At 39.5% G+C, this 25,946-nt stretch overlaps 1 protein-coding gene across 2 annotated transcripts; it reads left to right on the forward strand.

Annotated features, from left to right (window-relative positions):
* The first annotated feature begins 3,234 nt into the window (after positions 1–3,234).
* Positions 3,235–13,106, forward strand: dalrd3 (DALR anticodon binding domain containing 3). Of its 2 annotated transcripts, none has more exons than XM_086159375.1 (13): positions 3,235–3,701; positions 4,823–5,130; positions 5,345–5,661; positions 6,357–6,415; positions 6,524–6,625; positions 6,706–6,770; positions 8,114–8,172; positions 8,264–8,346; positions 8,455–8,581; positions 9,930–9,988; positions 10,243–10,359; positions 10,436–10,504; positions 11,023–13,106. In XM_086159375.1, exons 1-13 carry the CDS (start codon positions 3,468–3,470, stop codon positions 11,140–11,142), a joined length of 1,719 nt encoding a protein of 572 aa, XP_086015501.1. In that variant the 5' UTR covers positions 3,235–3,467; the 3' UTR covers positions 11,143–13,106. The 2 variants fall into 2 exon arrangements, with proteins under 2 accessions (XP_086015501.1, XP_086015502.1); XM_086159376.1 differs by having other exon boundaries at positions 9,942–9,988.
* The last annotated feature ends 12,840 nt before the right edge of the window (positions 13,107–25,946 follow it).

Raw genomic sequence — 25,946 nt, forward strand, 5'->3', positions numbered from 1 at the left:
GAGCAGATCCAAACCAGACCCTTTGAAACGATCTACAGAAACCCAACATTCACCTGTGAGCAAGCACTTGGCGACAGTGGGGAGGAAAAACTGCCTTTTACTGAGCAAAAGCCTTGAACAGGTCTAAGCTCAGGATGCCTTCTGTTTTGACTGGTTGTGGTAAAAAGAGAAAGAGTTAGGGTAAAGGACAAGGAAAACAGGGATGTGATAGAGAACGGGGCACAAATTATCTCATACTGATGATAACACTGGCACTAACAGTTGCATGTTTCCAGTGACATGCTACAATAATGGTTTTAGTATTTATAAATATCCACCACAACATATTTTCTCTAGAGAAATGTTCTGAAATGAATTGTATATGCCAGGTGGGACAACACAGGTGAAAACTAGAGTGTGTGGGGGTTGTGAGGGTCAGAGGGTCAAACCCACATTCTCTGGTGTGTAATCGGCTCTGGAACAAAAACATAGGACGATCTTTCCTCCTGTCGCAGGTAAATCCTTGCAATCAAAAGGGTCAGAATGTGTGTGAATGTGTGTGAATTTGAGGGTGTAAAGCAACAAACAGTTACTGATGGCCTGCAGTTGCTCAGGCTAGCTGTACTGCTCGTTGTTGTCGTCTGCCTCCAGCGGCCTCAGGTGTTTGCAGATGTCGCCGTCGTCCACGTGCATTATCATCTCGTGGGGCTCGCCGTTGTTGGCGGGCAGCGGTGAGGAGCCTCGGTTCCGTTTCACCGGGTTTATTGCGGGTGCCTTTCCGAAGATCCGGTGGCACTACTCGTAGAAGGGCCAGTCGACAGGGTTACTGCCGCACCTGGTCTTCTGCTCGTGGCACCTAGTGTTGTGTTACTGGAGAGCATTTAGCTTTCTGACCATCTGCATGTGTGACCAATAGAACCCCACTCCGCCAGCAGTTTGGTCATCCGGCTGTAAACATCTGAATCCTTCACTGTGCCCGTCATCTGGTTCCACATAGCGTCCGAGCCCTGGATGGTCAGAAGCTCTTTCATTTCATTCTCCTACCAGCTGTGCATCTTCTCTTTTAAGGCAGGTTCTGCCGCCTAAACGTCCCAACTTATTTCTAACACCTACCTTGTTTATTTGCTTCCCATGTCACATCTCTATGCCTGAAGTGGGCGTGCACAAAGATCGTCTCCTATGGCACTTTCCTCCAACATACACACACACACACACACACACACACACACACACACACGCACACACGCACACGCACACACACATTACATTACATTACATTACATTTGGCAGACGCTTTTATCCAAAGCGACTTACAATAGAGGACATAGGGACTGCAAATAACACTTGAAAATACAAGATGCACAGGAAATATATAGAACAGTAAGCTTGGGTTGTTTTTTTTGTCACATATTATTTTTCATGCATATTTTCAAATGGCCATCCATCCATCCATCTATCTTCTCATGGGGGCAGCAGCTGGAGAAGAGAGGCCCAGACTTCCCTCTCCCCAGCTACATGGTCCAGCTCTTCTAGGGAGATCCCATGCATTCCCAGGCCAGCCTGGAGACACAGTCTCTCCAGAGTGTCCTGGGTCTTCTCCATGGCCTCCTCCCAGATGGACATGCCCAGAATACCTCCCCCTTGAGGCGTCCAGGAGGCATCCTGACCAGATGCCTGAGCCATCTCATATGACTCCTCTCTCTGCAGAGGAGCAGCGACTCTACTCTGAGCTTCTCCCAGATGGCCAAACCTCTCTCTGAGGGAGATAGCCATTTTCAAATGGCCATTATTAAGAAACATACAAAAACAACAATACAAAAGCTGCACTAGAACAACAAAAATAAATAATGTAGTCAAAACAAAATAATTTTAAGAAACATAATAATGCTGAAGAAATAGGAAATATTGATTTTTATATTTTGTTATTCACAGTCAACGATTTCTTTGTGGTCAGGTACTCAGCAGCACTGGTTTGATTTTCCATCAGAGTCCATGTTCTTCAACTTCTCAGATCACCATTAATATATCACGGACCCACCAATGGTTTCTTTTTTTCGTGTTTTTTTTTCGTGATTTTCCAACTCCTCGTTCGTATACCTTGTTCAAATGTATACGAAATGTATATATATGAAAACAGAGGAAGTTCAGGTAGTGTTCTGCGAGATCTTTAATGTGTTGTGAACATGTTTTGGGGTTGGTAAATGTTGCAGTGGAATAAAGAGACCACTGCCAGGATACTTGCGAGACAGGCTTGTCTAGACCTGTCAACGGCAGGTTCCTCAGAAACAGCAACTTGATGTGGGTCTTTATGCTATGCTCTACATTCTACATGTTTCATAATCCACTTGATTCAGCAAGTCAGTTTCACTGAACCTGAAGTGATTCCGAGTCTTCTGGCTGTTTAAATTGAAAAAGCCAAAAAATAGTGTTATCATAGCAATATGCAACAGGTAACAGTAAAAAGATTCAAAGTGTTTATTGTCGTATGTACAATGTAGAAATGTGTGACCTGTACAGTGAAATTCCTACTTTGCTTCCACAGTGCATTTGGATATGTGCTAATAGAAAAGTGTAAACATTATTATAAATATGGTTATAGCTATGAATATGAACAATGTAAAGAACAGTGGCAGTGCAATAAGACGTTTCACAGAAACTGAAACTGGAACTATTTATACTTGCAGTACCGAAATATTGGACATCATCTAAAGTATAGTCGACTAAACAAGGATCTTTTCCATTATTGTGATAGTAGATAATATATGTAAGCTGAATATTTACAAAATAAAAATTACAAAATTAGTAATTCAAAGTACTCCGTGAAAACAATGTGTACAATGTGCAATGACTTGAACATATTGTCAAACGGTGCCGAAAACGGTCGGAATCCACCCACAGAAAATTCAAAAATGGATGGAAGAAAAAATTCTATCATCACCAGTTACTCTATCAAAAGACAACTTACCATTTTGGTTTACTGTTAGTAAATATTCCTTATGTAATTTAGATGTCGCCGATGTATGCAAGCATTTGATTGTTCCTGTTTGACAAACAGGAACAAACAAATGCTTGCATACTTATCAAACAGTGTATAAATAAGTCCAATAAAGCTGGAAAAGAAAAGAAATCCCCCAGCGAAACGAAAGTCGCCCTTTGGAGCGGAAATGTATCCAATCTGGCAACAGGTGTTGCTTTGCGATCCACGGGGCGGTAACCTTCCACTGGTCCGGCTCATTAATCACCCTGGATGAAACACACATAAGTGCGCTCTCGTTCCGCACGGGGGGAAAACAGCCATTGTAGTCCCCCCCCCTTTGCCAGCCAATACAAGACATCGATCGCTATTTAAACCATAGCGTGTATTTTGACCTTGTCCGTGCTCGCAGTTGCCTGGACCGCAGGACGTCACATTGAAGCAGACCACCCGGCCATGGCGTGGATGTGCCTATAGTCGGACAGTGAGCTCACCTGTTCGTGTGCTCGCCGCGATGGAGAACATCGAGGAGTCTTCGGCCCTCCGGATCACTCCAACGGTCCGGGCGCTCTGCAGCGCACTGCGGGGGAAGCCGGAAAATATTCGCGACTCAAGCCGCGGGGACGACGACAGGATGTTTCCTGACCCGGAGAAGCTATGGTTCAAGGAGAGCAGCGCTAAAAACCTTCGGAACAGGGACTTCCTGTCTCCGACCACCATTCTGACCACGCTATACGCGGACGGACAGGTCGGTGGGACTGCGACGGTGTTTGTCACTGTTTGTGCCCGGGCGCTTTACGTATGTTGATTTTAAACTCCCGGTTGTCGTCATCTTGCCTCCGAGATGTAACGGTTTGAGGTCTGACAAGGCTAATAGCAAAACGAGGTAGCAAAGGAGGGATTATAAAACCCCTGATAAAAGACAGGCGTGAAAACGGACTCGTAAGAGTTGCTATTGGCGCGTCTCAATCGACCGGACACTTGGTGCCCCGGGCAGGTCATTGTAGAGCCACCGCACAATGTGGGTCACACACACACACACACACACACACACACACACACACACACACACAGTCACGCAGCTGGATGGGCTGGAACCACACACGCCCTCTTGTGTTTTTCGTCATCTGTCAAATACTCTTAAGTCATGACCACTTGCTTTAGTTCAGTGGAACTGAAACACTCTTCAATCCCCGTAGTCTTTGCTTCTTTTCTCTAAATCATCTTTATCCTCCTGGTTGTTCCCTTCAGGGGTCGCCTCAATGTATCATCTGTCTCCATCCTAACCCTTTCCTCTGTGTCCTCTTCTCTCCAACCAAGTGACTCCATGCCCTCTTTCACTCCATCCATAAATCTCATCTTTGGTCTTCCTCTAATTTTCCAACCTCAGAGCATCCTTCCCTCCAGCTAGTCAGTATATCTCCTTTTTACACATCCAAACCATCTCACTCCGGCCTCCGACAAACTATCTAACATGTCCTGTCCGTCTGATGGGCTCATTAATGATTCCATCCGTCTCGTCTCTCCCAAAGAGAACCTCAACATCTTATCTCTGCTGTGTCTTGTCTTTCCTCAATGCCACTGTGTCTGAACCATACAGCATCACTGTACCATTTTGTATATCCCCCTTTTTTCCCTAGATACAAAATGTAGAAATAAATGAATATTGATAATGGATTGGTTTTCGTATTTGCCTCTGCAAGCATGTCCCCATTCTGGCAACATCTGCACACTAGTATGTTGCCATTATAGTGACAAGTAATGTCGAGGAGGGCTAAAGGAATAAAGGTTATGAACCTATGTGCGCTTCAGCTATGACCGTGTATTAAGGTTTTACAATTAAAAGCCTCTGTCTGTTCTTGTTCCCAGGTTCCCCCCACAGTGATGTCCAGAGTCCTGTCTCTCCGTGGCAGAGGAGTTCTTCCTGTGGCAGGCGGGGAGATGATGGGTGAAGGCCTGAGGGTGAAGGTGGACCGGGCAGCCGCCTTCAAGGCCGTCCTGGTGGGGGGAGCCACAGAGTATCTGACTCCTTCAACTCAGAGGCAGGGCTGCGTTGTTCTCAACTGCCCAGCGCTGCACCCTAAACCCAGCATTCCCAGTCCCGACACGCTGACTCTGGGCCAGCTTAGGACTGTTCTGCTGGCTGACCACATGGGGGCGCTGCTGAGAGGACAGGGGTGAGTGAGAGCAGAATCCCAGCATGACATACAGATTTGGATAGCTGTTTTGAGGCCCAGTCCCTCTTCTTCCCAAAGCTTTGGATGTTTTTTTTTTTTTTTTTTTTTTTAAGGTGTCAAAATACAATTTGATTTGAAATGAGATATCACAGAAGTTTCAGAATGATTTTATTGTCCATTTCATTTGCATCTACCATCTACTCTTCTGTTTCAGATTTTCAGTGACCTACTGCCCCGTGCTTCCCGAGGACAGCGATATCATTGCCTTCCTCCAAACCCTGGGCATCGATTGGCCAACGGCTGCGTCCAACTGGACCAATGATGAGCGGGAAGAGAAGATACAGGAAGCCCTGGAGAAATCGCCGTACAGAGAGAGGGAGACTGAGAGAGGAAGGAGGAGCAATGGCTTGGGAGGAAGAGGGAACAAGATGGAGGAAGGGGAGAATGAAGGAGCACTCAGGATTAATTTGAAGCGAGTGTTCCAGGTGGAGGGGCTGCTGGGATATGATCCAAGCCTCGGGACCTGTACAGGTGAATCCACTGCTCTTCAACTCCACCAAAATTATTAGTTGTGTTGCCAGTGTACCTTCAAGCTGGTCTGTGTAATTTATTTCTATACCAGGAATTGGGTATGAACGCGTTTCTTTCGAAATCCAGGCTGTGACCATTCTTTATATCAATAATATTTTCAATGGTAACATTTTTTAATTTTTTTATTTAACATTTATTTAACCAGGAAAAAGTCCCGTTGAGATTAAAAACCTCTTTTACAAGGGAGTCCTGGCCAAGAGGCAGCAATAAGTTACAGACATAACAATATTACAAACAGTTAAAAGAAGCAATTAACATACAGAATATTCTAATATCCTGTTCCTCATTTACATTATTATTTTAGTTTGTTGATTCTGTGGTAATTTCTGCCTCATTTTCAAGCAATTTCTTGTTGCAGATCTGTCAGGTTGATATTTATTTATAATTATTTTTTTTCCACCATCTTGAAAACAATCAAAGGCATTTGTTGAGAAAATCTAAGTTGGGCAGAGTAGCATAATGTTTTAAAAAAATAAATAGAAAAACAATCTCTGTTACAAATTTTTAGTTTAGCAATACTTATCATACATATGAATACATGCATCACTACTACCAATGTAAGCTTTTGTAAGTGAAAGATTTGAAGGACAACTTGTTCTTGAATTTTTCCATTAAAGATTGTCAATGTCCTTCAGTACACAGAGACAGTGTTTCCCATCTGGCGCAGCTGGATCTCGCCTCTGCCGACTGTACAGTAAGAACATCCAGCACACAGACATACACAAATACACCAAAGCTCTGTTTATTAAAATGTAATGGGCAGACAGTGTTGATTTATTCAGCTTTGCTGCTTTTTTCATAGGTAGCCACGGCAACAGCTTTGCATGTGACATCCTGTCAGGATGAGTTCCGGCAGCAGCAGATAGCGATGCTTTGGAGAGCCAGCGGAGCAACACACACTCAGGTAACACAGACACACACAAATAATCCGCTTGTGCTGCTGCAAGTGTGGTGCTACATGAACATTCTGTGCTGTGTTTGCAGAGACAGCTGGTGTGTGGGCCGGTGAAGACCCTTGGCTCCCACCTCTCAGCCACTCAGTACCTGCAGTAAGAATTCTTCTCCCTTATTTCCTCATCTGTCTTTTCCCTTTAATGTGCACTGATCCTCCGTGTCTCATCTTGTTCCGGGCCTCTCCTCAGCTTATTCATCTTCCTTAAGACAAATTCAAACATAAAGGTCGGTCATTTAAAGCATTTACAATAAACTCTTCTTACTTGACGGGAAGTGTCGAGACTAAAATCAGCATTTTCTTTGTCATTTTATAAGATTTGCAAGGGCAATTTATTGTTTTACATGCAAAGTATATGACTCATCCCTTTGTTATGGTATTGCATTAACAGAAGTATCCATCAAGTGTCTTATGAAATCAAGTTTGATGACATGTAAAAACTCAATCTATATTTTCAGAGGCCTTCACGCTTCAACATCGTATCCGCAAAGCCGATGTCAGATGATCATAAATAAATTAACTAAGTTTGTCCTCTTCAGTTTAATTCCATTCTTGTTTAAAATTGTCTTCAAATCTTCAGGAAAAAAAACAAACTGATTTGAATTGATTCTGACAGCGGATGTCTCTTTGTGGAATTTGCATGCTCTCCCCGTGTCTGCGTGGGTTTCCTTTGGGTTCTTCAGTTTCTTCCCGCAGTCCAACAACATCTAGCAGTTTAACTGGAAAAATTGGGAAAATTGCCCGGATGTGTCAATGAGAGCGAATAGTTGTCTGGTGTTTATGTGGCCCTGCGATTGACTAAAGACCAGTCCAGGTTGTGTCCTGCCTCTTGCCCCATGGCAGCTGGGATATCTGCCATAGGGCAAGCGTTTTTGCTAAGATAGCTGCCATAGGGCAAGCTGCCATCTCACAGTCATTTACTTCTAATTCTTGAAAAAATGTGATTCAAATTTTTCTGTAAAATTTTGTGTATTTTGCAAGTAATATCCTGCTTATTTGCTTGCAAAGCTTTCTTCCAACAATATATTTTTCTTTTTTTGGTCTGTTTAAATGTATTTTTTCACTAATATATATGATGATATTTGTTTTTTGCTGGTTTGTATTTCTCCTATTAATTTCCCCCTGATTTTACTGTTAATTTATTATGAGTCAGCAAACTATTACGAAATTTGCATTTGGGAAAAGATAAGCAAAATACAAAGGAAAAGAGGGAGGTAGGCTGTACCATTCTGTATCAAAATACCCAATGTAAAAATATCACATTACTTTGGAAAATACAATATAGATTTCCTGGAAGGTGATTTGATATACTGGTAATAATATCACACAGACGCTTTGTTTATTGTAAAAATGTGGATAATTATCACAAATCATTTCTTTTTCACATCAGTAACTTTATTTACACACCAACTTTGTTCTATTGTGTGTCTCATCCTCCAGGCTAAGAAGAGGTCAGATGAAGGAGGCTTCAGAGATGAAATACGGAGATCAAGTAGAAGGTGCGTGTGCGTGCATGTGAAACAAACCCAATGCGGACTACTGTCATTCACTATAGATTAAGTGAGTTAATCTGTCCTCTATCTCTCACAGGCCAGACATGGGATGACATCATTAGGGTTATGACCTCTGCCACTGTCAGATTTGAGCTGCTCTCGACAGTCCACACCAGTCCTGTAAGTGTGTTCGCACTCCAATGTGTCATGTAGCTGCCGGTGTGCTATTTATACGTTGTCCCAAATGGCCAGATTTTCAGCGGGTGTGTTTGAACCACTCTTGTTTAGGTGACACTGGATGTCCAGAGGGAAGGTGGTGTGTCGACCAAAGGACCGAGAGGAGGAGTGTTTGTCATGTATAACTGCGCCAGACTGCACACCCTGTTCGACAGCTACGAGAGAGGAGTGGAGAAAGGTGGGTAGCTGGGGGGCTTCACCTTCAGATAAATAATCTTACATCAACCAGAAACTCAACTTTTTTGGCTTTGAGTTTCCCCTCCAGCTCCAAAACAATGTCAAACCAATTCAGGCCTTGCTGTTACCTGAGTGATCCCAGATGAAGTCATTGCCTTGGTTCCATCTCTCAAACAATATTCCTATTTGTTGTGGCCCATATGTGGCCACATCCTTATTGAAATATTGTGGAGCGATGGAACCATGGGTTTGTTTTCTTCATTGTTAAGGGAGGAGTGGTGTGGTGGAATCTCATTTCATGGTCAGACGATTATCATTTTCATGGTAATGTCTTATGCCGGGCTTGCACCTTCCGATTTTCCAGTCACAGACTTAAAACTGGAATTCAAAGATTCATATGGGAGTCTTACTGGAGTAGCAGCATGGTGCCGTCATCTTGGTTGTTGAGTAGTTGGTAGTCCTATAGTCCTAGTGTGGTCATAGCTCAGTCCTTGCCTATTTTCAGGGCTTACAACAGTATCAAACATATTTGATATCATTGCAAGTTTTTGTTATGTCCCCGTAAAGACTGAATCGGCAATCAATAGCTGAGCTCCAACAAAACTGGAAACAGGTAACCTGGTACCAGCATGATGGGCAAACAGTGCAAGGCAAAAGACTCTTGTTGTAGTTTTCCAAAAGTCTTTTTAAAATCTCCGCAAAGCCATTAAATGTAAGATCCACAGTCTTTGGTCTCAGATTACACTTAGACTGGGCTGAGACTTGAGTTGTCAGATGGTGTGAGATGAGTTTACAAGTTTATAGTTTTACATAATGCTTAAGATCTAAGCTCAAGTATATGTCATTCACTCTGTCTAGTAAATAAGCCACATTAAATGTTCATCAACACAGACTTAACATTTAACATATATTTAATTTAATATTTATTAGATGATGTCGGCAATTTATTCAGCAAGGTTTTGAACATTTACCGCTTTTCATGCAAAAATTCAGTTCAAATTTTTTGAATGATAAAGGATGATTTTGAGTTATCGTGCCACAAATTTTCATTGATCTCTCACTCATAGCTTTATGAAATTGATTCGCTTTCATTTTCATCGATGTGATTCACAAATACTTATTTCAATATATTATTAAAAATGACACTGACAATTCATCTGATAATAAATAATTTGACTGAAAATCACCCTCTGACCTCCACTTCAAGAAGACCCTTGGCCAATATTTACCCCATTGAGCTGGTAAATTAGCATGATAAGCATGTACAGTTCTGTTAAAAAATGCATTATGTACAATACATGCAGAAGAAAATGTATATTTATATAAGTGGTCTGATTGTTCATGTGAAGGTCTTTACCCAGAAATTCCTGACGGCTACGAGCTCGACTTCACTGCCCTCAAAGAGGAGGTACTGCGTCTTATATACCACTTTGATTTACTATTTCATGCCATTATTAGCATGATATTACATTCATCCCATCTTAGTAGCTACAAGATCTCATAATCATATTTAATATTTTTCTTCAAATTAGACTTAAGGAAGAAGTAATTAAAATCCACTCATGACATTTTCAAATCCAAAGGTCAGAATTGTTAGCAGAAGAAGAATCATTTCCTTTTATAAGCTGAAAAATCTTCCCTCCTGTGCGTTTTAATTCGAAGGGTGAGTGGCTCCTCTTGTTCAATTACCTCATTCCTTTCGCTGAGCTGCTGGACCAATCAGGACAAGCGTTAGACTGCGAAGGGGGAGGCGCCCGTGTCACTATGAAGACAGAGCAGGTAAAAGATTAATGATCCATGGACTATCAATATGTGTGTGATTACTTCAAGACAGACCTGTGCTTGTTTTCCTCAGATCTGTAAATTCCTGGTGTCTCTCAGTAAAGACTTCAGCTCGTACTACAACAGAGTCCATATTCTGGGGGTGAGGACTTTATTCATTAACTTGTATCTGCAGAAAAGAGATTTTGAAGACAGTTGACTTTGCTGCTGCACTCAAAGGGAAAAAAACACTAAAATGGTTTAATTTTACAGTAAGAACTTGATAATTACTAACATTTTATCTGAAGATTAAGATGCAACTACATAGTAACTATTCCGTAAATTAGAGGGAAATACCCTTAAACTGAGTAGGGAATTACATGAAAATCCCCCAGAAATGCATGCAAATTAATCAGAAGTGACGAGAACATTTTGACACATTGCATGAAAGTGTCCTGTCTAGATTAAAACTCAATGTGATTGATAGTGTTGATGATCTAAATACGAGGATTAAAGATTTCATAGAACATTAACATCTAGTTGCTTGCATAGAGTGCATTTCCGCCTTGTGCACAAGCTCAGTCTCAGTTCCTAATGTGAGGCAGAAAAATAAATTGCCACATTTACTATTCCTACTTCCCTTGACTGTCAAATGTATTATTACTATTTTTTTTCCACCAGGAGCCGATGCCTCATCTCTTCAACCAGATGTTTTGCCGTCTATATCTGCTCAGAGCATTGAGAGAGCTCTACCATAGCGCCCTGGACACACTCAACCTCCCCCCCATCAGACAGCTATAGCTTGTGGTCACCCATACACACACACACACACACACACACACACACAAATGCTATTGCCTTTATTTTGCAGTTTTAGCATCTCGCATACAATTCCATATGAGCTACAGTATCATCCACACTTTTTCAGTCCTTCGTGCAGAGTGATGAGTGCAGCTTTAACCCGGAGAGAAGTGAATTTCCTGGGAAATCAGTTGAGTCAGGTTTATAATCATCGATGCCATGTGCAGTTGGAATTGGTTTACAGGGCTACCTGACCACCCAGGTGTCTGGAGCCAAAAGTACATGTTGGCATCTTGAGTGCTGTTTATCAACAAGTAGTTGAATCTTCAGCATAAAAATTGAGCGGTTGGTCTTAGAGGGCATTGATGTTCCAGAAATGTCCTCAATATGCTTGAAAATTTGTATTAAGACTTATCTGAAAAATTAATTAGGGACCTAAAACCTGAGAAGGTATATACAAATCACAGAAAAAAATGTCCAATGATTGACACTGCATACAGTGTATAAAGATTTTGTTTAATTGTGTGCCATTGTTAAGAAAACAAAAATGTCCTCAAGGTGGTTCTTGTGAAATCCCCAACTTGAGATTAATATTAATAATTCTAAAAGGCACGTCAAGCCTGAACTCCCAAGAATGGGATGGATTTCTCTTGGTGCTCTATCCTGTTATTTTGAGCTTTGCTCTGAAAAATCACAAGAGTAATGGGACCAGACAACAGATAACTTATAAGCCTATTTATCTTAATGCCTGCTTGACCTCCTCTACGAGTTTTATGGTAAAAGCTGACTTGTCATTTTCCAAGCAATTAATGTCACATAAATTATACAGTTATTGCATTGTCTTAATAAGGTACTTTTTAGTGAGCCTTCTGTTGAAAGTCCTCCCTATATATGTTAACCATCTTGCATTTAGAAATGCCATATATATTTATTCAGCTATATAGAGATGTGTACAGAATGGATATTCTTCATATGAGTCTTAATTGCTGGTTTTATGTGATTATCCAGAATCCTCCCAGTATCTCTGTTGATACACAATAGAAACAGGTTTATGTTATTGACAGCATTTAAGGCAGTGTGCGTTCAGTCTTGTTAAATGCATGAAAGGAAATGCTATATGAAGTGTTTTTGCTAAGAATATAAATTATAAATGTCGGGAGGTTAAAAACAATCACATGAAAATGTCCCTGTAAAATGATGTGTTCATCTCAACTAAAATGTGCCATACCATGTTTTATTGTTTGAGCATCGTGCTGTACATAAGTATATGAGTTAACATTTTATTTTGGAGCAAACAAAAGTGATGACTGTAAATTTTAATAAGCAAATCTCCATTCACTGCATGAAGTGTTTGCCCTTTGCAAATGTTGCTTGTCCCAGATTGCTGTTTGTAATTACATTTTTTTAAAGTTATATTTCAATTACATAAAAAATTGTAGCTGGTGTTTCTAAATTGTCCATTATTTAGAGTAAATTATGTTCACTTCCTCTGTAATTATATTAAAGCAGGAGAAATCACAAATGATGTCCACCTTTTCTTTCCTTTTACAAAAGACTTAACAAGATTTGTGCAAAAGAAAAGGCCCTGACATTTCAAACATTGGGTATTCTTTTCATTTTCATATCATAGGTATAAATTCAGATTTGTAGGCATAGTATCTAAGAAATTACTTTCACAAGAAATCAGCAATAAATTGATGCAAAATCAGTTATCAATTGGATTCCATCGAAAAGACATCTTTTCTAATTCAAATGTAAAAGTGTTGATCTATGAGGTTCTTTCTTTATAATGCTTTAACAAATAAAAAAACAAAACAAAACTGTTTTTTAATATCCTCAAAAGTAATTCAGATTTTTTTTTTTTTTTTTTTTTTTTTGGGACATTTTTATTATTTTCTGAATACTTCATGTACATTCACAACCAAACCTAAATAATAATAAAAATATTATCATTATTACAAATATAATGGTTTCTTTATCAATTTTCACACTGCAGAGAAAAGGATAAGTTATTAAATGAACATTAAATATAAGACCAGTGCCAGGGAATACAAAAATACATAGATTGATGCATTGAAAATGTATTCATCAACTGGCACAGCATATTAGTGTTGTGAAGTTACTTCTATTTCACAGTCCATTGTTGTTGCACTTTAAACAGGCCTCTGCTTCTAGTAGCAAACAAGAAACTCGCTATGTGACACAATTTTCCTATGTTGTGCAGTTCACCAGATTTTGTATACTAAATTAGATACCATGGTATAATTCATATTGAAACATTGCCAGTGAAAAGTGTTATCCGATCCTTTTCTCTGTCATGCATATAGAATGATCACTGTTGGTCTAACATTGCTTTATTTTCTCCGGCTTCCATATTTTTGCCCCCAGGCCGAAACATCTTTGACCTGCTTCCCCAGCCTCTCATTATTCCCTTGCTCCTCTGCCCAGGCTAAAAGCCCTTGTGTATCCCTTAAATAGGTGCTGTATTATATACTCTCTTCCTGGGCACAGCTGGAGCCTCGGCTCTCCTTTCCATGCCCCCAATTCTTGTATTATTTAATCAGTAGTTTCTTTTAAGAACAGTTTATGTCATACTAATTTTATGTCATTTAGGAAGAAGATGACTCGAGGGACGTAAAATAAAACCTTGGAAGATTCTACGGGTACTTTTGTATTTTCTCTTCTTGTTCATATTTCACACCTTTCACGGTGTATTTATGGGTTAAACGGCTCACCATACATTTGTCTGCCGTTTTGGTTTGCAGACAGAATTACTAAGATAGAGTGCTTCTTTTGGGGCTGCTGCAGAATGCTCAGTCTTTCCTCCTCCAGTAATAAATACTGATAGTGTTACTGCAGATAAACTGATGCCCTCAGGCAATATTGTCTAACATAATCCATCCTATGTAAAACTACTGCATGCTTTTGATTCATCTAGAGACAAGTGTGGTGATGTAACCACATTTTCTCTTCACATTTCCCCCTTCTCTGTCTGTTTGCTTCCATACTTTGAACATTTTTCACCTCTGAAACTTAATGTAAGAAAATCCTCAATTTTAAACCTCAGCTTTATATTGGTTACTGATATGTTGCTACCACTCAAGTGTTTTTATTTTAAAAAAAAAAGCTGCAAATTAAACCACCATAATCAAACATAAAATTATTGAGAAATGATTTTCTTTGAAAATTAACTCTAGAATGTAATGAAATTGTTGATGGATATGTTTCTTGCTAAACAGTTCCAAATAATTTTATTTTGGTATGATTAATACGGAACCTTAATTTACCTTAATTCTTTTTCATAATATGGCTTGTCTATACACTTGTCTATGTACAATGAAATATTTTACTCAGTGAACTATGCACTCACATCACCAGCCTCTTTATTTTATCATTTTGGTTACCTTATTTGTTTTTATGTGAAACAGGTGGAACCAGAATTTGCAAGATGATCATACAGCCTTCATGTCAGTTTTGTGAAAAGTAAGGGTCCAAGCACAAAGCCCTGTGGAACACCACATGCAATGGCTGACAGAAAGGAGAGTATGTTTACTGTTCTGTTCACTTCCAGTAAGTCCGCTATGTCTGATTTTAAATCGTATACCAAACGTGCTGCTTCTTAAAATGCACTATAACAAATTCTGCCCATCAACATCTGAATGTCACTTGATACATATATGTATATAGTCACACAGTGTCTCACTTGTGGAGACACTTTATCTTACCATATTTAGGCCAGTTTTAACATTCTGAACATTCACAGTTCTGCTGAAATAATTACATATGACCTTGAGCAATAAATGAAAGCTTGCAGTGCAGCTCATTTGGGAAATGATTTGCTTATGTGTATTTGCAAGTGTATTTGCAGTCCCTATGTCCTCTATTGTAAGTCGCTTTGGATAAAAGCGTCTGCCAAATGTAATGTAATGTAATGTAATGCTTATTTAAGATGCAGAGTAACTGCATTTTTCCTCAGATTTCTCTTTTTTTTTGGAATTGAACACATTCAGTGCCACAGACTGGTGAATAGCTCTCTCACCAGAGAGCTGCCTCATTGAAGCACTCATTCACAAAGAGGCATGACAAAGCACAGAACTCAAAGTGGAATATTCCACATGACAGATGCAGAATATTCCAGTGAGAGCAGGTTGCAGTTTCTGCCCCAGGAACACAAGGAAGAATTGCAGAGTCACAAACAAATATCCAAACATCCTTCTCTTGACACAATTCTGCAAGCCAAATTATGTTGATATTGATCATTGACCATTTTGACTGATTCCTCAGGGCTCGCATAAAGGGAATAGATGGAGAGATACTTGTGATTTCTTTCAGGAAATTATCTACAGAGCAAGTAATTCACATTGTCTGGTGAATAACCACAGTGAAAGACTTGTGTTTTTGCTAAAAAAATGTGAAAAGACAAAATAAGATGTATCATCTCTGATCAATCCAACATCAAACTGTTTACATGAGATGAATTAGAATTATGTCCATGTTTTTCCCTCAAAGTTTATATATAATACCTATCATCTATTCATTTTTGGGATAAGCCCTTGTTCATTTTCACCCCCCTATCACCTCAAGTAAGTGTCCCTCTGATTGTGTTACTTATTTTTAGTAATTTCCTTATTATGATATCCTTCACCATTGAATATGTCAAATTAAAAAAAGCAAATATTTTAAATACATGTCAATATGTCTATAGTTATTCTAAACACATAACTTTAACAAAAGAGGCACATGTCATATTCGATATATATATTCCTCACACACACATATTTTGTTTTGTAGATATGGTAAGATGGAAGTTATTTTTGTCAAATTATTTAAAAATCTTACAGAATAAAAGATTTGCTCTTCTCTTGTATTTAACTAAAATGATGTAATATGAATTTATGGAAATTTAATGTCAACAAATAAGTTTGTTTTGTGTTTAACTCATCTAAAACGGTTTTGTGAAGCCTTGAGATCTAACAACTGTGTTCAGATCATTTTCATTTTCAGTACTTGCTAAGTCATATTTTATTCATCTTTAAATTTGCATCCAGCATTACTAACCTCTGATCTTCTCTGCTTTTGGTAAATTGGTGTGTTTATTTATTTTTTAAATTAAAATCATCATATTAAAGTGAAAATAGAATAAAAAGTACATGCAAATGTTGAAATAAAATTTCATAAAATAGTTTCTAATGGCAGCGAGGGTCAAAGAGAAGTCAGGAATAGGGTGATATTCAAAAAGTAATACATTAAAATCTGCCAATTCTTATTAATCTGTAATTTGTCAAGACTTTGCATTGCTTTCATATCAGTTGGTGGTACAATCAGGTCAAATATTTAAATTGAAAAATAAGAGACATACAACATATTCCATTATTCTCGTTACATAGGAATATTGAAAACTAATAAATAAATTGGTAAAAGAAGAAGCTCATCAGACTTATTTTATCTGCCTTTATGTTCATGTAAATTACAGCTTGAAAAACACAAGACAATAAAACAATGTTTACACTGCTTATTACAATCCCGTTTCGAGCAAGCATTTAAGGAAGAAAAGATACCTCAATGTTTTTTTTTTGTTTATATCTATGTTATTAATGTATTTTCTATGTTAATATCTTAACATATCTACTATCTGAACCAGATATATATTGGTCATTTAACTTATGGGTTGAGTAGACTGTAACTCAAAGGTTTAGAGGATCTTCAGTTTTTTGACTTTAGTATAACTTTTGTTATCTCTTGAGGATCATATCTGGTACAACATCTTCTTTAGCTTGCAAAATAATGGTCCTGATATCAGAATGTAATTTACATGCCCCATATTACAATTATGGTCTCGGTTGGGTTTGATGATGGCTATTTTTTATGCTTTGCATAATCAATTGAACTAAGAGTCACAGTAAATACCTAATGTGGCAAGCTGAGCAATATGTGTCTGTTTGTGTCTGTGTTTCTGTGTGTGTGTGTGTGTGTGTTACAGGGTCACTGTTTTACTCTTTTGGGGAAATGTTCCTCTCCTGGCATCTGATGGATGCTCAGCCATAGAACTGGAACATCTGCTTCTGGAGTTTCCACTCTATTTCTGCATGTTTATATGAATTACACACAGAAGACTCTTCAGTGTAAGTAAGTTATTATCGAGCTTGGCTGAACTGCATGTGCTGGCCTTACTCTCCTATTTTCCCTGTTCACAAAATGTGTGCATGAAAACAGCAGAAATAATGTGCGTGTCTTCTAAAAAAGACATTTGCATTATTAAAAATGGCACACGCATCTCTGTCACAGTGTGCACACGTGAGCTACTCCTCAGGGGATTTTGATCTCGCACACAGCTCCCTCTACATTAATGCGTTCAACTAAAACCATCCAACCATCCATTAGGGGTTAGATTGCGGGAGTGGCAACCAAAGCACCCAGACTTCCCCCTGCTCATCTGGTTCTCCCAGGTTTTCTGGGGGGATCCTGAGGCATTCCCAGGCTAACCGAGAGACATAGTCCCTGCAGCGTGTTATGGGTTTTCCCTGGGACCTCCTTCCAGTGGGATGTGCCTGTAAAACCTCAACAGGGTGGCATCCTAACCAGATGTCTGAGCCACTTCATGTGAAGGATATATATATACTGTGTATATATATATATAAGAGAAACAACGGCTCTATTCTGAGCCCCTCATACCCATGGCTTGTGACCATGGATGAGGGTGGGAATGTAGATCAGTCAGTGAATTGACTCTCCTTCGTTATTATGATGCATGGATGCAGATCCCACATTACTGCTGATGCTGCACCGATCTGCCTGTCAATATCTCACTCTATTCTTCTTTCAGTCGTGAGCAAGGCTCTTGAGTTACTCAAAGTCCTCCACTTGGACAGGATCTTAGCCCTGACCACAAGGGTATACTCTGGCTTTATACAGCTGAGGTTCATGGCTCCTGATTAGGTGGTGCGGATTTTCACCCCAGCTGCTTAACATTCAGCGGTGAACTGTTCCAGTGAGAGCTAGAGATCATGGTCTAGTGGCAACAGGACCACAAAAAGGAGAGACCAAATCCTGCCAAACTCCTTGATGCCCTTACTGTGCCTAGAAATTCTGTCCATAAAATTTAAGAGCAGAATGCTGCTCTGGAACACTGGAAATTAATCCAGTTTACTGCTGGCAATGCAAACCAAGCTCAGACACTGGTCGAACAGGCCATCTCAGGGGGGTCTCCCAAAAACTCTATCTTTACCCAAGGGTCCATGAGATCCAGCTGCAATTCCAATGACATGAACACAAAGTAAATAATCCCCCTTGGTTTCCTGGTGCCAAGATCACATATGTACACAGTTGGACTTTAATATTATGGTGTTTGTTTAGAAAAAACCCTTTGCAGGCACAGATGTCTAGTAAAAAAACATTGCTTGGGTCCAGATTAGGGTTGGTACCTCCCAATACTATCATGTCTTACTGTTGTTGGCCATGTGAGCATTATAGTCTCCTCACAGAGCGAGAAAGTCCCTGACAGGATTGTCTTTTGTCCCACCCTTAGACTCCAGAAAGGGTGGGTACTCTGAGCTGCTGTTTGGTGCATAGGAGAAAACAACTGTCAGCTGTCTGTACTCTCACCCAAAAGCAGAGGGAAGCCACCCTCGCATCCACTGGGCAAGGGAAAACAAAATGCATTGGTATTTTTCATCATTGCAGTATTCCTAACCACACTTTGTCTGGTCCCTCATCTAGGACCTGTTTGCTTTGGGTTGCCCTACCAAGGCAAACCGTAAAGCCCCCCAACAATCGAGCTCCTCAGATCACTGAGGCATGCAAACCCTTCCACTATACTGAGGTGGCGGCCGCTGTAAACATGAAACAGGCAGGATAATCTGAGATATGATTTCACTGCAGTTTGTGATGTTCACCATGTGGGGGAGACAGGTTACCAATGGGCAGATTCGAAAGATCCACACTGGCCAGATGCAGATGAGCGGGCTACTGTAAAAGGTATGGTACAGAAATGACATCACATTTTAATCAGAGAGATGATTATTCTTTTTCTTTCAAGACAAAACAGAAGTTTTAATACTAATTAACAAGCAGGAGCAGGGAATCTCACATTTCACCTATTTTCACATAGGAACTTCACATTTGTCTTTTGGGGTGTTGTGGACCAGTGTATCTGCCTGTCCAGGTTTTTGGGCTACTTTGGGATTTTTTTTTACTTCCCTATCACCAAATTCTGAAGATGTGAACTGGCAATTGTCTTTTAGACATTTTTTGATGTTTCGCAGATGACTTGCAGATAACACAAACACACAAATGATTGATAACTGCAGAATCTTTCAATATAATTATAAGTTGCTTTGTGACTTCTATTCCCAGTGTATAGATTTTTAGATATTTCAAGTCAGTTTACCTACAAGAAGAGCCATTAACATTTTGAACTGCTGAGGGCTTCTTCCTGAAATATATTAATTGATGTAAATAAGGTTTGGTGTCATCTGCATTTTGTAATTTATTTTCCCACCTGTAAAAACATGGTAAACTAAAGCTGACTTTTGTCAAAGAAATGCAAATTCAGAAAAGATTAATGTTGACATTGCTTCATAATTAATTGATATTTTTAAAGCAGCTCATTCAGGGCAGGCCCAGGAGGCTTTAGACTTTTCATATCACTCGCTTCCAATCAAAAAAAAATCCTTTTATAAGAGCCCTACTTGCTTATCAATCACTTCCCTCAGGCAATAGGTTGGCGGGAGACAAAGCGGGGGAGCAAGAGAAAGGCTGTATGAACACGCAGGAGTGGTGGCGGTGGTGGGAAGTGGGGGCAGTGGGAGGGGTGGATGTGAAGATGGCTAAAAAACAAGCGATAGAGTAATGGCTGAAAGTAGATCCAGTGTGTTGAAGAAAGATGAATGAATGGGGTCAGAGATGCCCCAGAGAATGAATAGAGGAAGGGAAGACAGTGAGACAAAATGAAGATAGCGGAAGGAAAGATGGTCGACTAAAGAGACAACCAATAAATAATGTTCAGATGACTGAAGAGAAATATGAAGTGAAGAGGATCCAAGAATCTAAAAGGTAAATTGGAAGATCTTAGAGTAAAGTTGATAATGAGAAAGAGGAGAAGTTTAAGTATTTAAGTAAATATAGGTGCAGTGGTAGTGGAAACAGGAAAACAACCAATCAAAGATGGGAAATGTAGAGAAACAATGACAGACTTGTAGCTTCTGCTAAAATCTCAGGAGAACAAACATTTGCAAAAGCATATGTTGAAACTTTCTGGTACTTGGAAAGTTTAGTCTGCAACATTTCAAAGCCTGTCAGTTTTCTTCACCACGAGTTTTCTTTCAGGAGTTTTGAATCAGTGTGCATCTTTGGTATCGGCAGCCTTGTTGTGTTATGTAATAAACCATAGAATTAAGCACGCACGCACAACATCAATCAGCCATTTCTTGTTTTGGCGTAAACTAACAAACCATCAGAATGTTTTGGTCATTTTTACTGTTGCGCTCTCTCTTAGTAAAAGTGGCATAAATCACATCAACCCTGACTCTGAACATTATTCTACATCATGACTTTTCAAACGTAACACTAGATATGATTTTGGACAGAAAAGAGTTCTCCTTTGAGATTTATCACAGTTCAGCATCTCCCCAAACCCCCAAAAGGAGTTCTGTGGTGCTCCTCGGTGGTCTTGGTCCATGGCTGAAGGTACTCTGGTAGGACCTCAGTACAGCGTGCAAGGGGTGAGAGCTTGTTCAGCATCCTCCTCTCAGACACCTCCATTAACAAGTCCAATTTTAACTCCCAGGATGGAGCCAGCCATCCTGATGAGCTTATTAAGTCTGTTAGTGTTGGCTGCCTTCAGCCTACGGCCCCAGCACACTCTAGCGTAGAAGACGACGCTGGACACCACTGTGGGGTAAAACATCTGCAGCATGGCTCTACAGATGTTGAAAGACCTGAGCCTGACCTTTCTTGTATATGGCGTCTGGGTTTGGAGTCCAATCTGGTTTATTCTCTTTGTTTTTAGTCCAGTCTAGTTTTAAGAGCAATGCATGACAAGCAAATTCTTGTCACTATCTTCATCTGTATTTCCTTCACCACCCACTGCATACTGGGTGACCCACTGTTTCCATAAATAACTTTTTGTCTTTCTCTTTTCCCTGCAAGAACATTGATCTTTGTGGGAAAGACTGGTTTTGTTTTGTCCCTGGTAGGTTTGCATAAAACTATAAATGAACCATAAAAACCAGTTTTAATAAGGGTATGAGAGCTGACCAGCTTAGTGTTATATTGGTGTTTTGGCTAATTCACCCATGTATTGGGTGAGATGTTGATCTTGGCTGAAAGAAAAACAACTATGAGTAATTTGTGTTTATAAAAATGAGATGGTTCTGAAGTAACAGCTGCCTTGACCATTGACCAATCCTGAGTCAGTCCTTGTTCAGTCCATCCTGGAGTCCAGGGAGACATTAAAAACAAATCAGAATACATTTCTTAAGCAACACATTTAAACAACAGTAAATAAAGTCCGCCTCAAAATTCAATTAGTCCAGCCAGTATTGGGAGCACTTGACCCTTCTTATTTACTCGTGGGCATGGAGACATTGATAAAACAGTATACTAAACATCTGCCATGGTAACATGAGCAGCATACTTCACATCTTAGTACAGGGACTGCTGTTTGATAAACCACAAGGCAAGAACAAAACCACATAATTCCAACATGCATGAGATCATGTTGAACAAACATTTATCAAAAGCATACTCCATAACTAAGAAAAAATATGTATGCACATATATATGATTATATCTTATTTTCTTTGTCAGTCACAGTATACATAAATGCGTATATCCGTAAAGCTGCATGGCAATGGGATCTCAGGATTTTCCTGTAAGTAAATGTACAGCATGTATGTATTATTGGGCGCTAAGCTCTGATTATTCATACCCTTCTCTTTGACACCTTCATATCAACTAGTTTAACACACAGGCTTGTAGAGGGCTGATACTAGGCTCATAGATCACATATTTGGAAGCTAAGAAACTGTGTTTTGATCTTTTTCAATCCTTCACAAGCCCAAATCTCTCACTGACTCAGCAGGAAAGCCCAGAGAGGGAGAAAGAGGATGATGGGAAGGCTGCTGCAGTCAGGCTGGTATTCGACACCGCTGGCTTCACAATGGTGCGTACATGTCACAATAATTGTGCTTGTGACTTGTAATATGCTTGATGTACATCTTTAGTCACAAAGCTGCTAATCCATTCATTCCAGTATGGCCATTCTAGTAAGGATGTGATTCTGACTGAAATGTCAGAATTTGCATTTGATAAAATTCTGGTAACTATTGAGAGTTTCAGGAGGGCTTTGATTACCCTTGAAAGTTACATGATAAATTATGTAATACACAATTTGGATTGGGCTTATCATATGTAAACAAAAGAAAAATATGTATAAAGGTACACTGTAATAGTTGGGCTTATTTAAACTATACTTGAAATGCAATCATTGATTGCCTTCCACCTATCGAGACTAAAATCAAATAGCCTAAAATAGATAAGAGGTACATTTTAAACTGAAATCTTTGTGCACAAAAAAATGCAGTGGAGATAGTTAGTGTTTTCTGTAACATATCTTTGGAATTTCTCCTCTCCAGACTCTTGACTGACAGTATAATGAGTAGAGATAATCTTGATGCATTAAAAAGTAATTATGGTGTAGTTAAAGCCATAATATCCCTGTTTAATTGAACAAGCGAAAACAGTTTAGGCAGAGCACTGATATCAGATTTTTTTTTTTCCAAATGAAGTGGGTATCCAAAAACATATTATTGTGGTTACTTGTGTCGCAAAATCTCTACATGAAAGACTGTGCTCCCTGTTGGATTCAACATGTGGAGAACTTTCTGAAGTGAAGCTCTCAATTAATTTCAAGAACAAATCTGTCAAGTGCAGCACGAGGCAGGAGTTGGGTCAAGACAAGGACAGCGGTGGGGGATGGGTTGGATATTTCAGACATTGTGTTGTTCAATAATTGAATAAATTGAAAAATGAATCAAATTAAATCATACAAATTAGGATTCTGGGCATTTCTAATTGCTGGGAATTGCTGCTGTTTGCCCAAGGCTACAGCTTGTGGATGAATAGGGGCTGGAATAAGACATGACCAGGTTCTTCCTATGAGTAAAATTATTCTGCTTTTCTTTTGAAACATTCAAAAAAAAAGCCCATCGTTTGTCACATATATGTACTTCCCCAGAAGTTCGGGTTGCTTTAGAAACAATTAGAGTCACTATAGTTGAATAAGACAAAAAGGTGAAGCAGTATAATCTTAATGCTTGTCTCTCAGAAGCAGAGTGATCGGGATTTGGAGATTTCATATGTACACTGAGGATTTAAACCACTGTTGTAATAAAGTCTCTTTACTTGCAGTAGACTGAAGACCTGAGTCGAGTCCATGTCTCAAGTGATAAAAGCTTTTGGAATCAGTCGAAAGACAAAAAGAAAGAAAGGCGAAAAAAAAAAAAGAGTTCAATGTTGAGTCCTTTTTACATTCAATGCGGGTTTTTCTTTAGGCATTTAATTCCCCTTCATGTTAACTGAATACATGCCTGACCTTGCAGAAACTTTGGTAATTGTATTCTGATTTAAATAAAAGCAGATTTTATTAGATGGGTAGGGCCTAGGGGTAATAAACAGACCACAAAACTGATTAAATAGTTAGGGAGTTTGGATAACAGTTCAAGATCTAGACTTAAGTATGATCCTGCTTTAGTGATAGTTAAGTTTGTTAGTTAGCACTTTTTGGGGTTCATTTTTAGTTAACAAAGGACATGCTGAATTACAGCATTTTTCTGAGAGTGAAGTTTCTCTCTTATTTGCCGCTGAATGTAGCACGGGTTATGCCAGCAGTATTTCTCAAATTGTCATTGAATCACATTAACCCCTAATAAACTGCTGATGGATTGTGACAGAGTGAAATTGGACAGTAAAGACCAAACGCAACATCCGTGATCCTGATCCTTTACTTCTATAACCTCCATTGTTAGATTTGCAGCAGATGCTTTGTAGAGACTAACTCCCATATTTTAACCCAAAGAATAATTGACTTATTACTTCCGTTGATTCTTAGAGGAACCACAGATGTAATGAATATAAATTAACTGAGCTGTATTGTTGAGGCAAATTTGAGAGATCACTGCAATTAATTACCTGTGTAAAAATGAAAAATCTCTAAGATTAACAACTTCTAAACGCTAGATAGTTCAATATTTTTTAACTGGAAGTGTTTAAACATTTGTGCGGACTTCACAGCTATTAACTGGGTTCACTCAAGGATATGCTTAGAAAGAATAATACTAGTTTCAACCATCAGCAACAAAAAGAAGCTCACGAGTGACATTTTTCACTAATAGCAATATCAATTAAAGTTGAAACAGATAATAATCACTGACACTATGAGAAATAGTTTCACTCAATTTAAATCTGATTTTAGAGGAATTCGTTATTTACATTCAGTGAATGTCATGCTGTTATTTTGACTCACTACATGAACTTTAAAGATCATGCTGCAAAATGAAATCAGTGTTGCAGAAACCACTGTTGGAATTTAGCTTACTCACATCTGCATTCTGTATCACATAATGTGAGACTAACATTAAAGCTGAGAGGATATAGTCAAGAGAAGATTTATCACTGCAGAAAGTAAAATGTTTTTTTTGGGGGGGAAAGACCGACCTATCTGGTGTTTAAATCAAAGTACAAAAAGTGCGTCTTTAGTGTGTTTATTTCTGTGCCTTTGGAGCCTCGGTGTACTAGGTCCCTCCCTCCCTCAGCGGAGATGGTCAGATTTAATCTGATAAACTCTTGATGCAACATCTGTCACCCAGACCCAGCCTGTCTATGACCCCCCCGCCTCCCTCACAAGCTTAATGTCTTTCTCTGCCTCTATTTCTCCTTTCATAAGTCAGTATTTCAGCATGTGCATTTGAGTTTACTTATAGGACAATTTATGTATTGTCCATTATGTTCCTAATCCAAGGCAGCATAGTCCTCACACACACATACATACATACACACACACACACACACACACACACACACACACACACACACACAATAAGCTGGACAAACAGCATTTTATGATGACCTTCAACATAGAAATTTCATGTGACACGGCCCCAGCTGCTGTGTTCTTAGCCTTGATTTTCTTGTTCTCTCTTCCCTGTGTCCCCTCCTCCCCCTGCATGTTGGAGATCGTGCTGCACACCTGTCTCCTGTCTCCTGCGTCACAAGTCCTGGTTTACTTAGACTCCCTGCTTCCCTGTTTTTAGCACTAGATTGTTGTTAGCACGTATACAGTCCGATATATTCCGTCTCATGACCCTTCATCGGAAAGCGCTGACTTCCTCTACTTGTTACTCACCTGACTACCTGCGCTTTACCTATGATGCTTGCCCGGCTCCATAAGACGGCCTTCTCCCTGTTTATCTCATCTAATCTGCATCCAGGGTCACAGCCCTGACCCCTCCTTTCCCTCTCCAACCCACATCATCCCAATTTCCATTGGTACGCCGTAGGTAATTGGTATCAATGGCTGTCGTTACCTGGGCTTCGACCAATCCGGTATGATAGTCGTTGGTTTAATTTGCATATTTGGGTTTGGCACAAGTTTTATGCCGTTTATCCGGGCTTGGGACGTGCTCAAAAAGACAATAGCTTGTGCTTCCCTTAGGCTACAGCGGACTGATCCTGGCACTGGTTCGAGAAATCAAAAATCAAATTCACACAAAACTGAATTGTGTTTTGAATAGTCTTATGGACATGGT

This window comes from Fistularia commersonii, chromosome 14 (assembly GCF_037954325.1).
Source record: "Fistularia commersonii isolate RoL2024-O1a breed Wild chromosome 14, RoL_Fcom_v1.0, whole genome shotgun sequence".
Lineage (NCBI taxonomy): Eukaryota > Metazoa > Chordata > Actinopteri > Syngnathiformes > Fistulariidae > Fistularia > Fistularia commersonii.

What these genes read in the sequence shown, in the direction of transcription:
- dalrd3 (XM_086159375.1), top strand. Translation starts at nt 3,468, where the DNA reads ATGGAGAACATCGAGGAGTCTTCGGCCCTCCGGATCACTCCAACGGTC. An exon ending in TCAGCCACTCAGTACCTGCA is followed by an intron (nt 6,771 to 8,113) that starts GTAAGAATTCTT and finishes CTCATCCTCCAG; the next exon opens with GCTAAGAAGAGGTCAGATGA. An exon ending in TCACTATGAAGACAGAGCAG is followed by an intron (nt 10,360 to 10,435) that starts GTAAAAGATTAA and finishes TGTTTTCCTCAG; the next exon opens with ATCTGTAAATTCCTGGTGTC.